Source organism: Acanthaster planci, linkage group LG13, assembly GCF_054643075.1.
Source record: "Acanthaster planci isolate LZ-2023a linkage group LG13, COTS_SCS, whole genome shotgun sequence".
Taxonomy (NCBI): domain Eukaryota; kingdom Metazoa; phylum Echinodermata; class Asteroidea; order Valvatida; family Acanthasteridae; genus Acanthaster; species Acanthaster planci.
Window position 1 is genome coordinate 14,123,387 of NC_141789.1, and position 19,078 is coordinate 14,142,464.

At 42.6% G+C, this 19,078-nt stretch overlaps 1 protein-coding gene across 2 annotated transcripts in view; it reads right to left on the reverse strand.

The window, feature by feature from the left end:
* LOC110973860 (uncharacterized) overlaps window positions 1-18,833 on the reverse strand; it is a 49,478-nt gene extending 30,645 nt beyond the window's left edge. For both annotated transcript variants that reach the window (XM_022225033.2, XM_022225032.2), the window contains exons 1-3: window positions 17,384-18,833; window positions 12,018-13,283; window positions 5,811-9,803 (exon numbers count right to left, since the gene is read on the reverse strand). In XM_022225033.2, the coding sequence (XP_022080725.2) occupies window positions 5,811-9,803; window positions 12,018-13,283; window positions 17,384-18,584 (6,460 nt within the window). In that variant the 5' untranslated portion in view covers window positions 18,585-18,833. The remainder of the gene's footprint in view (window positions 1-5,810; window positions 9,804-12,017; window positions 13,284-17,383) is intronic.
* Window positions 18,834-19,078: the final 245 nt, after the last annotated feature.

The following is a 19,078-nucleotide window of genomic DNA, read 5'->3' on the forward strand; positions in this document are numbered from 1 at the left end:
ATTAATCAATGTCACGACGTAAAAGGCAAAAAATAGGTATAAATGTAAATTTCAGATTCAAGGTGAACAATCTAACCTTCATGAGTCTCCCCTGTAAATGAATGTTTCAAACTTTAGACTTATCCACATTATAGGAAAAGGTAATTTTCCACTTGCTCTTGTTTGAATTTCCTTGATGCAATTTGAGGCTTGGGGTTGGATAAATGGTGACAGTTGTTCCAAGATCCAGCAGTCGGCAGGCCCCATTTCTGTGACTTGTAATCCATGTTTGTTAACTTCTTAAACATACAGCAAATATCAGGTTTCATCCTTCATTTGTTTGCACTTGAAAATGTCTCTGTCCTCCAATTAAACAAGCAAAAACTGGACAAAAGAACACATAATTTAGAATATCGTTGGTGTTGGATGCTTGATTGTATCAAATAAATCTCCAAAATAATGATGACCCCCAAAAAATCATGTGCCGTGTTCCAGGATCCCGCACACATTGTATCCATGCACTGGTAATCCCGGATCTAGTTGACACTCAACATTACATGGCTCTGACCATGTAAATCATGTGCACGTGATGAGTGTACGTGCACCAGAAGATCCCATTTAATTGTACAGGTGTACCCACACTACATTGATGCCTGCACCTGGTGGGATCCACTCTTTCCCACAAGAGTGTGTACCCAACTTTGACCTTTGACTAGAATTTTCATGCCCTGACCTTAGCTGGGGTCAATCAAAGGGGTTGGGAGGTCCAGCATGTTGCCCAAATACCACACCTACAGTGTAGTTCACGCAGATTTGACCTTGAATGGGGCACTGTACTGAGATGCCGGGCCCCAACTGTTGGCTCGTAATTGTCTCCTTCTTGTTAAACTGTTGCTACTGGAGTTGGGGGGGTTATTGAAGTGCAAAATTTTAACCATGGAGGAAGTCGGGTGGAATCATAGACCACAGTTCCAGCTATCAATGGGTTCTTGATGTCAAATTCCGGTTCAGATTCTGACATCTTGGATCTTGAAAAAAATGGGGCAAAGAATCAGTTCACAAAATCTAAAATGCTTTATAAAAAAGTCTGCCCGAGAACACGACATGCCACACACTGAACAGGAAACTGTATGGGTAGGAATACAGAAATTTCAAGGAAACTCCAATTATGCTAAATTGGAACTATCTGAATTGCTCACACTTCTTTAGAAGGCAGTGCATTATTTCATAATGTACACATTAAAAACAAAATTAATTCATCACTTCCAATCAGTAAAAAAAAATGAAATCAGGAAAGATATTGTTGTAGTACAAGAACATGTACATAGAAAACAAGTTGCAGAGAATATGCAAAAGGTGCGTTGAACTGGGCTGGGGGGGGGATAGAGAAAAGCTGTGAAACTGACAGAATTGTCTAATCGATGATCTTGCCATCCTATCCCAGGGTGGAATTTGACCAAGATCCTCACTGGGTGTCAACTGGGTCAAAGAGGGCAAAATGTTAATCTACCGTCCCTGTTAAAATACTCTGTTCTGTCTGCTGCCGTAATTGAATAAGAGCCAAGTAGACTTATGAATGAACCTAGACGCTTTTGATACCGAGTTATAGATTTTCCAGCAGCCAGCAGTAACTGGTATGCGGCACAAAACTTGTATTTGTGATTTGCAGAGCAATATCCAACCGGTGCTTGTACTTAAAAATATTTCTACCAGGATAGTGGAGGAAGGGGTTGAAGATGGACACTACACACAGGAAACTGTGTTGGTTCATTTCTCAGACAAACCTTGGGCGTTTACATTGACTTCTGTCATGCATGTAGGAACCTAGGTAGGCACTAAGTATTTCTGGCAATGATTGGAACAGCTCCTTGAACAACAAGGCCTGAGGGTTTATTGATTCTAGGCCAGACGAAAGTAAACATTTAATTCGCAAAACTTCATTAGCCTCAAAATCCATTCAGGAGTGATTGCGTCTGTGTTCATAAAAAATTCACCAGTCACTGTAGCACACACTAGTAATAACTGAACTGTGGACCATGTTGAAGCATGCACATGTGTAGATGTACATGTATGTATGTACATGTAGGCCTAACACTTCATCACTTCGGGGAGAAAAAGAAAAAAAGGTGGATTTTTTTCTGCCAACTCGGGGCAATTACCTGTGGGTATCCCAGACGGAAAAATATTTTGAAATTTCCCCTGTCTTTATTTACATTTTATGGTAGCCCATGTTTCATCGCTTCCTGCCTGTTTGGAGTTGATGATGTATCTGAAGCTATAACAGATGATTAGGTTTAATCTCCGGTAAATAAATAGACAGATTTCAAAGCTGGATGATGGCAAGGACTCAAAAGTGGGTCCTTCCCCTGGCATAGGTCAGGCTTAGGTACATCAAAAAATTACCTCAGTGGAATGTTGGGTAGGGTTCCCTGGGGTCAGGAGTGCCAGGCAACTTGGCTAAGTGCCAATATGATACCAACTCTCTTTAGTGACACCCTTGGGGGATTTGTTTTTTCTTTATTACTAAAGATGAGAAACTTGAAGGTCTTTCTATTACAACCGACATATGATATAGGCGGGTCCTGCATAAAATTTTGGTGAATACAACATTTCCAACAGCAAGTTAAAAAAACAGAAACTTAATTGCTCTGATATTTTCAGAGCCACAGATGATGTGTAACTATAAAAACGGTATTATGCACATTTGCAGACCAGAAAACCTAGTGAAGTGATTTATTGATTTTCAGTCTACAATAAAAAAAAAACGAGTCAAGTTAACTAGTCAACAAAGAATAAGAAAAATTTCCGCAACTTCTGGGAAAAGGGCATGTCCCCTCTTCAGCTCAGAAAAATGAAATTGAAACTCCGACAAGTATGCCTGTGGTTTAGTCAACTTTTGGGGGGCTCAATGTGTGTCATCCATGCACCCCATCGTAATTGGTCCTGGGGTGCCCTTCTCATTCTAACTGCACAATAACTGGTCCTGTGCCAATACAAACAGACCATGAACTCAAGTGGGTACTTTTGGGAAGGTTATACGCCAGAAATAAGACACTCCACCATACAGCAATTTTTTATTTTGCGGTGATAAAAATCTTCAGAAGTGGCCAACTGTGGTTGCAGCAGGGACACAGAATATTTGACATTCTTCTGTTAGTCTGTTTTTGTTCTTTTGCCACTGAGGTGTGGATGGATAAGACACCTGAAATGGTACAACAGCACTATTGTCTTGGTGATAATGGAGTCATTGTTCACCAAATAAAAGGGTTTGTTATGCGCAAATGAAAACAAAACAGGCTGCACTTATGTTTCCAACAATAGCATTTTTCAGTCTAGTATCTGTGGCTGCCGTATCATATACATGTCCCCTCACCAAAAGTGCATTTCTGTTTAAGATATCCCTGTGATCACCTCTTTCTATTGCAAAATCTGATTTTGTTTAATGTCTTTCATGGAAACAACTTATCTAAAGCCCATTGGATCTTTTCACTTTTTAAAAAACAAATAAGCAGCCCCCTACAGGCAGCAGATGAAAAGTACTGGCTTCTGTTAACATTTAGCAGCCAAGCAGTTGCAAGGTTAAAGTAACCACGGAGTACATGAACAGTATCCAGAGACATTATGTCACAGAACAGAACAGTGTATCATATTTTTTGTGCTTAACTTAAAAGTGGATGAAGTAATCTTCATTTTGGTTGAGGTCCCGTCCCCTCCCCCCACAGAATCCCACAGAGTCCATTGTAAGCAAACAAAATATTGCAAGATGAATTTCATTTCTTAACTACTTTCCTTTCAATTCTGCAGAATTTTGCTGGCAAAGACACTATGTCTCCACCCACGGAACTGGGCCCGGCAGGACTGGTAATTCTCAACCGTTAAGGGCGATACGGAATCCGATACTGGAATCACCCAGGGCGGTTTATGAGCTTGAATTTCATAATTTCATCGGATTTTTCTCGCTTTCCCAAGCGCTGAAGGTGCACGGGTGGGTAACAGTCTGTTTGGGTTCTCTTTCACGGCTAGAGTAACTAAGGTCCCATGCGGAAGATTTCTGGAATTTCTGTGGGAAACTACTGACATGGTTCGCCACAAGCCTCAAAAATTTCACTTTCAATTTTCTCCGCGCTGGATATATTTTCCCATGCACGAATGATATGACAGTCGAATTGCGGAAAGTACATGTACTTGCATTTTATTTTGATCATGAGGAAACCAGCCTTAGATCATATTTCACATAATCCAAAATGTGTTGACTAGCAACTTTCATAAATATGCAACCCACATGTTGTACATGTATACTGCCATTTCCACTGGTTTCTGACGATTAATTTCTCCAATGAAAATACATCCATGTGTATTAGTTACCAGCGAAGATAGACATTACATGACCAGAGGCAGGAAAACCAAAAAAGGTAATTCTACATGGAGTTTCATAACCCCCTCATGGCCCCTCATGTTTTGTATTTTGACCTCTTGGCAGCTGCCGTTCTACACTTCTCTTTCCCCCAAAAGACACCAGCCACAGATGATCCCAAAAGACAACTCTCCCCTCAATCCAAAATTTATTCACCTGTATTCTCTCTTAATTCTTCCTTTTCCCTTCTCATCAGTGACCACTTCTAGTTTGGGACCGACCCCCGACATCGCGTAGAAAGAGCTGAGATAACATAACAGATGCACTGAGAGGGGGACGGATTATGATTACGGTTTGTGGCAATCAGCAGGTGAAATTCTTGAGGTATTCCCCTGCTGTGTTCTTCAATGACCTGGACACTTGGCTGGACATCAACATGATTACCCTGGGTTCGGTGAATAGCCACACATAATCCCAGCACACATTAAATTGGCTGTTACATTGATAAAGCAACTGCACTTAGGAGTGCTTGTCGTCAGGAATAATAAACACTGACAATATCAACTCAGGAAGCATATCTCAGGGCAAATTTCTCACAGAAAAAAATTCTTCAGTATTTTGAAACATAAGATTGGGAAAAAAAGACAAACCTGATAACATTTGGAAGAAAGAATTAAAGATGGATTATTTCTGATCCGTACGATTTCAAGGAATTCAGCTCCACATGCTTTTATGTGTACTCCAGTTAGGGAAGAGAGAAAAATTCTACTGGAAAAACAAAGTTTGGAACCATCACTGATTATTTAGTGGGCAAGAAAACTTAACGATCAAGATCGTTTCAGAAAACATGTTACATGTAATGGAACTTTCCACACTAAATGGTTCCAAATAAATGTAAAGATCGACAAGATCAATTTCAAGGGGGTCATACATGGTACTATTCCCTGGTTTGGGCCATGTGCTGGAGTTAACGTTATTGATGCAATTTTCCATTCAGCAGGAATTTTGTGGAGCAGTGCTCACCCAAGAACCACCCACTGGCAAAGGGTGCTGTGTACGATTTTGGCCACAGGCTATGCAACATACCGCAAAACCAGTCCTTCAAAGCAACTCATTTCGAGGGCAAATAATGACAAATTTTGCCCCCAACTGTTTTCCCCTGGTTCCATCTAGAAACGTATTGCCCAACGTTCCCTGAAATGTGTCAGGTTTTATCAAACCCTGACAGGAAATGCTACATTTCAGAGTCCCACACTGAGCCTGACTTCACGCCTCCCCTATTTTCCAAAGTGCTCCTGCACTCTACTACTTCCAGTGGAAATTGTTGACAAACTTTGACTGAAAATGTCAAACTGAAAAAAGTCTCACAATCACTATAAAAAAAAGAGAAATTGTTTGAGAGTCACACAAACAGATCTAATATCCATTTAAATGACTATTTGAAAATTCTACTAAAAAAATTGAAACTTTGACTTACTTGGTTGTGGATCTAACTCAAAGCTTGGTTGTCCATAAATGTCCGCTTCAGCGGTTCCTTCAAGGTTGCCATCGATGTCAATCTTGCAAGATTGCAATGGCCTTTTCTCTGTCTCTGTGCCCAACCTCTCAGCACTGCCTCCTGATCGTGTCCTGTGTTTCCCCTTGCTAGAGGATTTCCCCAGCTTCCATCTACCCTTCTTGGACTTCTTCCCAACTGGCTTCTTGGCATGTGCCCCAGCCTCGGGATCGGTAAGGGAGGTGGCTCTAGGTTCCACTGGGCGCTCAAGTTCAACAGCTCGCCTGTCCAGGGACTTGGATCGTTGGGGTGAGAGCTTGAGGTGAAGCTTGGGGAGGCCAAGAGAAGTCAAGAGGCCGCCCTTCTTCTTTGAGAGTTCACCGGCATTTGTCTGCGAGTTGTGGGATGATGCAGACTTGGCCGAAGAGTGGGATGAGGTGCTCTGCTTGCGATGTGCACTGGGGGTTTCCACTGAGAAGTTGACATCCAGGGCTTCAGGCTGAGGAGATGCTGAGGTCATCTCTAGGTTATGCTCCTCAGCAGACTTCATGGCCATATCTGGCACCTTTGGCGTGTACATCACAGTGTCATCGGCTGCTTCCTTTTCCTCATCTCTCGGTATCTTCTCTTCTGTGTCACTGTGAGTAGACCCATCTTCACTCACGACCACGCCCAGTGACAATCCACCCTTGATATCAGTGAATCTGTACTTTGGTACAGTCACTTGCACCTTGGGACACACCTCGTCTTCCCAGTTCAGGTCTAGGGAACTGGCTGGATCCTCCTGGCTCGGTGTGCCAGCGCGGCACTCACAGAGATCCTTATCAGCATCACCATTTGGATAACTGGGGCTTACTTGCGCCCCAAAAGATATATCAGCCAAACGGACACCGAGATCGTGCAGGCCTGACAGACTGCAGTCCTGTTCAAGTTCATTAGCATTGGCACTGAATTCTGGTGGGATTTCATCATCAAAATCAAGCTTAGCCCTCACATCATCTTTGGCAGTGTCAATGGGATCCTCTCCTTTTCCTGCAAGGCCTCCAAATCTCATTTCCAAGTCTACTCCTATGTCTTCTTCAGGCTTCACGAAAGATGCTTTCAATTCACTTTCAAGAACCGGCTGAGGGACCACTTCAACTGAATCATTTGTTGCAATGACAGATACTTGCTGAAAACCTCTCTCCTGTTCGTCATCATCACTGGCAACTCCACATTCAACACCACATGCCTCATTACTGGGTGGGGCAACCGTCTTGGACTTCTTTGATGAGGATTTCTTTGTTGCGGGGTGCAATCCACCAAACTTCGGCAGTGAGAAATTCAAATGAGGCAGCTTGAATCTGTGCCTGGTTGGCGAATTTACTGAATCAGGGGACTTTGATTGCCTGTGACTCATGTCAGGAATCATAACCTCCACCTCCGTCGATAAATCAGCTGTTTTGACTTGATTTTCCAAAGAAGCATCTCTGCTTCCTGCTGACAATTCAAGTCCTGCTGACAGCTCAACATCCACGGCTTCTCCCTCCCCAAGTGCCTTCAAATCCAAAGTACCGTCAGAGCCTCCTTCCATCATGACATCTCCCTCTACCTTGACTCCTGCAACTTCAGGCAAATCACTCTTAAAGTCATCATCAACTGGTACATCTGCGCTGCATGATCCACTTAGACAGAGGTTTACATCAATTGGAGACTGCAAATCCTCTACTTTTTCTCCATCAACCTCAACATCATTCTTGTCATTGCATGGGGGATCAACCTCTACCTCAGTCATACCACCTGATGATAAAGACACTCCTGGTCCAACTGAAATGTCAGCTTTTTCACTATGAACTGTTGGACTCTCTGTTTGTATGACATCAATATTACCATCTACATGTACAGGTATGTTTGCTTTAGCTTCTGGAGAACCATCCTGATCTCTAGTTGCTGAATTAGTCTCTGGTTTCGCTTCAACCTCAGGCTGAATGCCAACCACTGATGGTACATTGACGTCCAATCCCCAAGCCTGCAATTTGGAGTTATCATCTGCTTCTAAATTGGCCTCCAGATTAGCAGTCACTGCAGGCTTAATCTCTTCACTACTGAGACTTGGAACACCCTCATCAAGGTCTGAATCACCTTCTACGAAAGCAGGAACAGCAACAAAGAGTCCATCAACTTGGGGTTTACCACAAGCAGTGCTGACATCAATGCTAACTTCTTTTCCTGAAAAGTCGGCAATACCATCTAGGGCAGTCAGTGCTTCTACCTCAACAGCGCCAAAAGAAGAATGCTGCACTTCAGGAATGGCTATCTCTTGACTACACGTAGATGACATCTTTACTTCCAGATCATTCTCAGCTAAGACCTCTGCTTCACAAGACTTAACAGGAGAGATACATGTACTTGCCTCAATTTGCACCTCATTCTCCAACGCAGGATTACCTTCTATAGCAGGTGGCTTGGCAGTGACTTCAGCACTGGGAAAAATAACCTTATCTGCAGATGGGGATTTGGGAGACTTCTTGCCACTGAACCTTGGAAGGTGAAGATGCATGTTGGGAAGTGTGAAAGATTTCTTCTTGGACCTCTTGAGTTCTAACTCTCGCTGAGAAACATCTGGAACAGAGGGTGCCCTGTTGTCAAGGACACACTCATCGTAGCCTGCAGCTGACCTCCTCCTGCTTATATCCAACTCAGATGAAGCTTTTGATACACCTGAACTTTCTGCCTGAATCTTATCGCATGTCTCCCTCTCTTTGTCAATACTGAAGCTGATTTTACCCTCGCCAACACTGGGTTGGTTGCTCTTTGTTGCGACATCCAACTTGCCGGAGCGCTTCCCTCGAAACCTCGGCAGGTGGAAATTGAAGCCTGAGAAGAAACCCTTAGATTTGGTTTTCTGTTTCACTTCAGGCACTGGTTTAGAAGGCACTTCCTCAGTGGTATCTACAGACCCTTCTTCGTTCATCACAACTTGGATCCTCTTTTCTCCCTCAGCATCAGAATCTGATGAGAGCTCCTTCAAGTGAAGTTGAATCTCAGGAACAGTTGGGGAGGGAACTTCCACAGAAGTTGAGTCATCAGGTCCTGGAAGCAACTCCCCAACAGACAGCTGAACTGATCTGGGACCTACAGCAGGAGCACTGAGTCCTTCAGCATCAGGGACCTTGGTGATGTCCTCAACTTCTACAACTTCACTTGGCTGGGTTGCAGCCTGGATCTTGATATTGGGAGTAGCCTCATCCTCAATGGAGGCAACTCCTTGAATGACAATCTCTCCAGATGTTCCCTTGGCACTGCTCTCTGATGAGGATGAAGACATAGAAGATGAGATACTCCTTTTGTCATCATCCTCAGATACTTCCTGCTTACACTTCAGGTCTAAAGTAATCACACTGTTTCCATCAATTCCAACAACCTTCTGATGATCCTCATTTTCATCCCCATCATTTTCCCATGTCATCTGACACCCTACATCAACAGGACCAGATTCCATATCATTTGCAAATGGATCACTCAAGCACACTTCAAAATGACCTTCAGCCTCAACATTCAAGGCCTCCTCATCCCCTCCAGTATCCAACTTCAATCCTTCCACCTTCCCTACATCCTTCTGTGAATCTCTTTCTGTTTCATCTCTAGCATCCACAGTCAATCCTTTTGCTTCTCCTGCGTCCAGCTGTGCATCTCTGTCCTCTTCTTCCTCAAAAGCATCAATGGTCTTAGTGAATTCACTCAGCATCTCTGGGGTGAACTGGACATCCCCTACAGAATCGTCTGCCACTAGCTGGTTGCACTCTGCGAGGATCTTTTCAGGAGCTGCAAGCTCCCCTGTGACACCATCTTGAAGAGGACTCCGAACTTTAGCATCTTCTTCCACGGCCTCACCCACCTCAAAGGACTCGGTGGTGAGGATGAAGTCGGAGGGAGAAGAAACATGATGGGTTGACGATACATTGACCTCCAGGCTTGCCGACATTTCAATGTTACCTATACAAGAATAAAATTGCTTTTTAGTTCTCCAACAAATACATGTACTGTACCTGTAGAACTGCAAGAAAAGCAGAAAAAGTAAGTTAAAGTGAGGAAAACAGCTCTAATTTCCCTCCCCCCACCCCTCCTGGCTTCAACCTATTTGATGGGCAACCCTCATATTCTAAATTAAGCTCTTCATGGGCTAAACCATACCAGATGGGCCAATTAAAGACCCCCAATGGACTTCCTGTACATGTATACCATCATCCTGGTTGACATGCAATGAATTCAATTTAATGTTGAAGGCAATGGGTAGGCCAAAGTGAATCAATGGGACATGCTAATTAACACTGATCAATGGAAATCAATATTCCTCAGAGAGTGGCCAGACATGTACAAGTCATACATTTACCGTATATAGTGCATATTGATTTCTACAACTTCACGTAAGATCTCATAAAATCACATCTAATATAACATAGACTGTATCAAGTTTGGACTACATGTACAAGAACATGCGGTGTTGCAGAGTGTATTGAAACAGTTTTCAAATATTAATAATCGAAATTTAGGAAATTTCCCCACAAAGTTTCTGACTGGCTTTAATACAGAAAACAGTGTTATACATACAGTAAGGTAGTCGAAAATTCCAGATTTTAAATCAGATTACTTAGAATTTTTTTCAAAAATAAACGCATTCAAACTCACAAAACTATAGTTACAACTCCAATAAAATTCTAAGCCTTTGATTTCTGCAAGAGCAACATTGTCTGATTTCATTTCTTTTGGCCCTATTTTGACAAAATAATCATTACAGCATGATATAATTTTCTACGGGTGCCTTATATATGGGGACAAAGCTTTCATAAAGTTGCAACTCAGCGAATAACATCCAGATAGAAACCAATTCAACTTTTAGGCAAAAGAAGTGTCACACTTGACTTGTCATCAGTAATTAAATCAAAACAGTATACATGTAATGTTAGCTAATTTCTAAAGTTCTATTTTATCCACTGGCCAAACACTTTCACATTCAGAATCACTGGATAACATAACATGTTTCTAAAGTAAAGAACCCTATTGTATCTGCCAGAAATTCATGCATGTTTTCCATCAAATAGCTATCAGTATTTTTTATAAACCAAACCCAGGTGGGGGGGGAGCATAACCATATCAAACTTGGAGGTCAATTTCAGCAAATCCTCTGTTTACACTGTCTCAAATCACTTAAAAACAAACATTTATCATCCCCACTTTGTTATTGACCGGTGGCAAGTTTTGACGGAGCAGCAGATCAACTGTAAATTGGATTGGGATGAGAAAACTAACACAAGGGCTTTGTAGCCAACAATATCTGTATTTACCGCACGCCCTTACCGTGGTGCTGTTTTCCACTTACATAAGGAAACAAATGCAGTTCTGACCAGTTCCTTCCCAGTAAACTTGGTTTGAGTATGATAGAACGAATTTATGCAAATACGACACGTACATAGGCCTACACATTACAACAGTTTTTACTAACGATATCGACAAAATGTTGCCATTAGTAGCTACTGTACACAAAATAGTTTGTTAAACCTGTTCAGCTGAGATACATTCTGAATTTAGCAGCTCAGCCTTTCAGAACAACGGCCAGAATTGAAAATAGATGTTTGTTGGGCTGTTTTTCAATGTACTGACCACACACACATACACGTACAAATTTATGTCACCGGAACATAGAGTTTTGAAATGTTCAAATAATTCTCACGAAATGTGGGACTACCACTGACAATTTTCAGGACTGAAGAAAATCTTCAGCTTCAACACTTGAACAACATGACACGAACAACATGGTCATGACCAACCTTTTGTTTGAAATGTTGCCCAAAATGGTCCACCACCTGAGGTAGATAACTTAGTATGTTGTGTCTACATGTGTATCAAAAGTCTAATCTGTTTGACTGACTAATGGAAAACAAGTCCTTGGGAACCAGATCAGAGATAACATGATTTTCTTCTTAAAAAAGGGCCGAAAGCTCTTCGCAAGCATGAGTCAAACGTAAATTTTCCAACCCCCAATATGTAATGATAAATGATCTGACAGAAAAACAATTGCATTAAATACAGAGCCCATTGTAAACAACAAGCAATTAACAATGATTCATAGGAGAAGTTTAATAATTGTCGTGACTGACCAACAGATTATAGGAGTTTCATCTTATCAGTAAATAGTAAAAAAAAGCCTACCTTTCAGATTCAACCCAGTAGGAACTGCAATGGACTCTTCATCTTGGGCATCAGCAGTGTCATCTTCAGGAAGGCCTGTCTGCTCATCATCCCGTTGCAAGTCCTCCTCCTGCATATCCTTGGCATCTTCTCTTCCATCACTGGCAAGCTCCGGGCTCTCACCATAGCTATGATCCTGCAAGCCGGAAAGGGTCAGCAAAGGCTCAGCTCTGACGTTTGTGGACGTCTCCATCTCACCTACTAGTTCTTCCTCTTGAAGCTCTTCTACTGCCTGGGTCTTGACTTCATTTCCGTCTCCTGCTTGAACTTCATTTGATGTTCCTCTTGTCTCCTCCTCATCATCAGATCTAGGATCTGGTGGGTCTTCTTCACCATCATGCTCTGGTGGGCCACCTTCTTGTCCTGCATCCTCAATTTCACAAGATACTACTCCTGTCGCCATTTTTTCATCAGATGGCAACACCACTCGGTCATCACCTCTCCTCTCTGGATGGTCAACAGTCATTGATGGGACACCTGGGAGACAAGAAGTATTGTCCATTTTGAAGTCCACTTGGGCCTCTTCCTTTGATGAGTGGTTCTTCTCCTCAGCCCCCAAAGCTTCTATCTTTCCTGCATCAGCATCTTTAAGTATTTTTTCTTCGGTGGATCCGCAGCTCAAAGATGTGGGAGAAACAGCAGCTTTCTTGGGGTTCTTCTTCTTCCAAGAGAATTTTTTGCTGGGAGAGCTAGGCCGGTCAGAATCAGAGGACTGCTCAGGAGACTTCACCAATCGATGGTGCCTCTTGCCAAAAGACGGCAGGGTGACATTCAGGAGGGGCACTCGACGTTTGGATTTCTTCTTGGGTGAGAGCTCCGGGGTGCCTGTAAGACTAGGGCTGTCAGTGTCAAAGCTGGACTGGTTGGAGCTAGAGAGGACGGAACCCTCCAGATTCTGTTCTGAGTCCAAGACGTCATCAGGTATCACATTCGGCCTTTGTAGGAGTTCGTCAGTCTTGGCAGAGTCTTCAACGACTTTGGATGGCATGTCCACAGTCTCCCTGTAGGTCCCAAGACTGGTCTCTGTGTCCAGGTTGCTGTCGTCTCCACCGAGGGTGCTGCTGTCTCCTTGTCGGGTGGTGGAGGAGTCCTCTCGCTGGCCATCAGAAATCTCGCTGTTACAGGGGTCCGTGCTCGAGCCCAGGCTGCTCTGTGGCAGGGTGTAGAAATCATCGCCAGAGGCCAGAGAAGAACTAGGGATGGAGGATGGCTCATTGTCTGTTGGACCTATTGGAAAATGTTCCATAAAGTACAAATAAGAACGGCTACACTGCATACTTTCCATCAAATCTCACACAAAAACTTTCAATAAATCAAAGCTATCATTTGGGATTTGGTCATTATTTATTCAATGGAATTTAAAACAATTTTGATAAAATTTTAAAAGATGTTTTGATAGAGCATACAATTTTCCAGTTCAAAATTTTCTTTTTATTCCAAAAACTATAAATTCCTTTTCAACTTCTTTATATTTATACAATGAAATTTTTCAAAATTTACATATTGAAAAAAATTTCTATATCTCAATTCATGTTTAATATCCCTTTCTGCTTTGCTTCAAGAGAATCCCATGATTTCCTTTTCACATTCCACTCAGGCAGAAAATTGGGAGATTTTATAAAAATGACATAGAGACAAAGATTTAAAAAGTAGTTCATAGGCTGTTCGTAAATCACAAAAACTTATGATTCTGAACTTGGGAGTTGGGACATCCCCCCCCCCTGGGCATGGCAAGGTGACTGCTGATTTATCACCCAACAAAAGCAGCAAGGTTTCCCCAAGAATGTGAATAGGTCGCCTGGTAATGTTGCCGGGTAACGACTTCACTGATACTCATAATTGTTTGAGATCTGTTCCACTGATGTCTTATAGTCTGAGCACAGAACAAGGTCATGGTCTAAGGTACAGTGTACTTCAAAATGCCACCATCAGGCTTGTAATGCAGTGTCCTCTGGCCAATATGAAATTTCAACAGGCCGTATGATTATTTGTGTGAAATATGCAGGAAATGTAATTTCCTCCATACAGAATCAAACGTTTGGACCAAACAGACCACTGTTTCTTTTCTTGTTTTGATTGGTGCGTTTTCACCAAGCAACACAGAGCATGTCATGAAGTCATCAGCCGGCTTATCAAACCAGCAGAGTGGTTCTGTAAGAAACAAGGGAAGTCATTGGATATTTAACTCTTTTAGCTCCCCAACCCTCAGTATGTACTGCAGGTGTACATGTACATGAAGGCTATGTCAATACTAAGTGAAAGTGAATACAAGAAAAGGGAAAACACTCGAGGATATAATCACAACTCAGTATCTGTCCAGACTATTGAATCAGTACATGTTCATGTACAAATGTCCGTGTATTGTAAAAACACCTAATCTTCCTTAAGGTGAGTATTGAGTTTGCCTATGGGTGCATCTACTGGTGGACTCGGCCCCACACATGCACAGCACAGCCCATACTCAAAACCCGAGCGAGGTAACCAGGATTTTTCTGACAAGCACAGTGCCCCCAAAGAATTTTCCTCCAAAACACAAACACCCGGGCAGGATCTTGGGGTCAAGGGGATCAGTGCCACTTTGACCTGTGACCCCCCAGAAGACACAGGGAGAATGTCAGAGAGGTCTTTGGGGCTCTCAACAGGTTCTCCAGATGTGGCGAGGTGCTAAGAATTTAGCGCTAGATCCAATTACATCATTTTTTCTTTTGTTAAACGTGGTCCAATTCAAGACAATTGATCCCAATAAAGCACTACAGTACAGTAAAGCATTCTTGATTACAAATGGACCAGTGACTGCACTGTTTTGTGTTAAAATCAAGTGCTGGACCAGTTATTTCTAAAAGGAAAAACACAACACCAATAGTGTTAAATTATTGACCAAACAACTAACTATTACCACGTACCAAAATAATTAAATACCACAAATAGAAAAACAATAATAGTGTAATACAACACTGCATCAAATTTAAGAATTTGGAAGCATTTTGAAAATTCAACTGGAAGGCAAGCACCATCCATGATCCTACTGTATATGTAACTGGCATCCTTCATCCAGGCATGCACTGACTTTTAGTCTCGTTCACCTTTTCATTTTGACCAATATCCAGCCAACGCCTAGCCACACCCAGCCCATTCTTGAAAACTATTAAACCAACTTTAATTTGGACTGCAAATAACAATTCATCCCCAAAGCATTTTTTCCTGGTCACTGCAGTGCAGACATTTTAGCTGCTGGGCAATTTGGCATGAATTTCCATGCCAGGGTGTGATTACTTTCCAATTAGGGTAGCACATTATCCCACAGCTGATTGGGTAGCAGGTTGGTTGCTTGGGGCCAAACCTGCAAATAGCACACCCTTGTAAATTCCTGCAGACTTGCCCTGTGTCCTTGATCAGATCATGGCTCCTCCACTACACTGGGAGTCCTCAAAAAAGATGAAGACATCTTTTTTGGTGCTCAAGCCCCCTACAGAACAATTTTACTGTGTTGCTACTGATCTTAAATGACACCCAGAGGAATATGACATTCACTTTGAAAATGAAAAGAAAACAATAAATCATTCGCACAAACAACATGTACGTGTATGTATTTAGCAAGATTTTCGTTGGATGAATGATCTTTTGCTTGGAATAAGGATTTTTAATTTGGGCCTGCTGGTATCTTGAGGAAGACCAGCCCTAAAGCCCGTGACCTTGGGGCATTGATCTCATTAATGTTAGGGCTCAGGGCTGGAGCTAGGACCAGCTATGAGCTAATTTTTGGACATCAGAAGCAGTCCAGGGCTTCTTGTGTGTCCTTGGTATCAGAGGAAAGCCACATGCCAATTCTGGCCTGAAGAAAAAGGAAATGTGGACATACTTGTAACGTACTCTAAACCACAAACCAAAACCCTTTTGTTTCCTCAAGAGTCTTACCTTGCCATAATAAATTCCCATTTTCCCATGACATCAATTAAAACAAAACACCGTGATCTATGAATGGACAACTTATGGGTGATACAACAAACCATTGTTACTGCTGTCACTTAAGAGGCAAAGTTGCAATGCCCATGATGATAATAACTGACATCAATTTACATGTGAGGATGGATGGAAGAGGCTCATATAACAGACCATAGGACAGACAAGAACCAGGCTTCTGTGAGTCTCGGCAACATCCAGGGCAAGGAAATACTTTGCAAAGGACTTAGAGTAGAGTGTCTTTCATAATACTAGAAAACTGTTATTCAAGGAAAAATTACAATACATTCAAACATTGGAAAATGTATTCCTTGACTGGATTTCATTCTCACTGTGTTCAGTTTACTTGTCCTTGAAAATTTTTCCACAGTTAAATTTATGGAAAGTTGGACTAGACAATAAAAATCTAATACATTCAATTTGTTTTCCTCTTTCCTGTCACGAAAAGAAAACTCAATAGTCTGGTTATGCGATGGGTTTAATGTAAATTTACCAAGGAGGAAAGACAACACATCATAGATAAGTTGTAGTTACCAGCACACTCGGGGGAGGAATGCCCACACGTTTTCACAAAGCTGACACAAAGTCCCATGACTTATGGTATCCAGAAGCTGCATGCAATGTTAACTCTCAGCTCCACAGGTCCAGCAATAATTAAGGTATAGGTAACAGTGCCTCTTTCACAACGCTGGTGAACAGAAAACTCCGGATTTTGTCAGAGAAACACCTGAGGAACGGACAGCAGTTGGCAGTTTTGTTGGAGTGCGTAACCAAGTGTTTGGCATGGCCACTGAAGCGAGGATTTTTCATCTAAAAAAGATGGTGCGGAGGGAGGCCAATTGTGGAGCAATTACCTTAAATCAATGGAATGTGTCTTCCCAAATGCACAACACCTCCACAGGGGGGTAAAACCTAATTCCAACTATGCCCTTTTGACATTTGAGGTACTGCCATACAATAAAAACCTATCAATTCAATTAATTGTGAACTTTACAGACTGGCATGACTGGGTGTAGTATCACATCCTCTTGTCATTGGCAATTTATTTGTACTTGGTAGCAGTGCTGTTAGTAGGTCTATCATCTATGGATATTACTTGTATGTCCCTCTATGGTGTATGCTTGATGTAACTTTACGTGAAAAAAAAAACCAAACAGGCTAGACACAGAACTGCCATGAAGGCAGTGGTGGATTTCATGTGATGGCATTTAAAACTTGGTTACTTTGCAATATTGTACCGTACGTGCTTAATTTTACCCCAACTTACAAAGTCATTTGTACATGTAGGCTAACATGTACTTTGCCCCTTCGGCAATGTTGGTTTGTGAAAGCTTTCACATTTTAAAAAAATAACACCTTCTGCCTACCTGAAGTAATCTTTGCTGCATCACCGCACTTAGGCCCCTCTTCATCTCTGTCCTTCCCAGTAACCTTGGCAACTGCATCTTCAGTGTTGAAAATCTCCTCCTTGGGCTCAGGGTCTGCTGTGTGCCCTGTGTGTTGGCCTGCTGCATCCTCCTCGGGCCTCATGTCCATCTGATCCGGCTGTTTTTCTGCTGGACTTGCCACAACCCTGGCAACCGTATTCTCAGTTACTATCGCAACATCTATATTTTCATCATGGCCTGACCCTTGCATTTCTTTGGGGTCTTTGTCCAAGTCACCCTTGTCATGTTTGTCTTGCTCAAAGTCTGGTATCTGGCAACTCTCTTCTACTGCTGCATCCTCCTCATTAGCAACATGCACCTTGGCAGCATCTCCATCCTCATCTTCCTCCTGCTTCCTGTGCTTGTCCCGTTTCCTGGTCTTTTTGGAATGCTTCTCTGGGGAGCTTTCTGGGTCACTGGAAGTCGAACCCTCTCCACCTTTGGCACCGTGTCCCCTCTTCATACCAAACTTTGGCAGATGGAGGTGCAAGAGGCCTCCCTTTTTCTTTGATTTCTGTTTCAGAGCCCCAACCTCTTCCTGCTCCTCTTCTTGAGGAGATGAACTGTTATTGTACATTGAGTGGTCCTGTTTGTTAGCTTCGGTGGCAACGGAGTCCTCAAAAGCCTTTGGTGCTTTGTCTTCTGAATCAAAATCTCCACCATCCCTATGATCAGACTTGGAGGAAATGTAAGATTTCTCCAAGTTATTAGCATCCTGGCAGACACAACTGTCAAGCTCCAAGTCCTCGGCACTTGACTTGCTGCCATCACCAAGATCAATGTTGTTACCATTTTCAATCAAATTACCTCTCTCTCCTTCCAAATTTCTCGACTTAAATTCACTGTCACCACTAAGAGAGGGCTGTTCCTGATCCTTTGACTGAATGTCACTTTTCTGGTCAGAGGCAGCATCTTGGTTAGCATTTTTGTCGGTGATTTTTAACGACTCTTGCTCAGAACACAATGGATCACCAGCAGCAGTGCACGCAGGCTGCTGCACCCGAAGCGGGCGGTACTTCCCGGGCGTACCCGCGCTACAGTCCCCTGCTGCTGACAGGTCTGAAACGACGTTCGAGTTCACTTCATACTTTCCACTCCCGGAGCCTGTCGACAAAGCATTGATTTCAACTGTAGCCGACATTTTCCTTGCTGCTGTGTTCTAACTGTGATGCGTCATGAAGAGTTTGTATGGTAAATAAACTGGATAGTTGTCAGATTTGCGTCAGAAAATGTCAGAAATAGGGCTCTTCTGAACTAAGTGAATGGCCCGGTGCTTGTCAACCGCCTGGAGCCGCACGTGCGGATTACGTTTGTAGCACACAGATTGTGTGTACCAAAAACACTCAAACTATCCCGCTCCTAACAACGAGATGGGGGCGCGGGGTTGCGACTGTGTGACAGGCATGAACTGCACGTGTGTATATATAAAAAGTTTGGCGGCATAACCAGCTGTTCGTTTTATTGATGGCACTCCCTGTTTCAGTCCGGACGTCCAAGGAGCTGTGGCGCCAGAAAACACCCTTAAAAGATTCAGTTTTGCAGAGTTTTTTTTTCAGTCTCTACCATAGGATTATATTTATCTGGGTACGAGGCATTGTAGTTTTATCAATATCTGGGAAAACTGGGCAAGCCTTG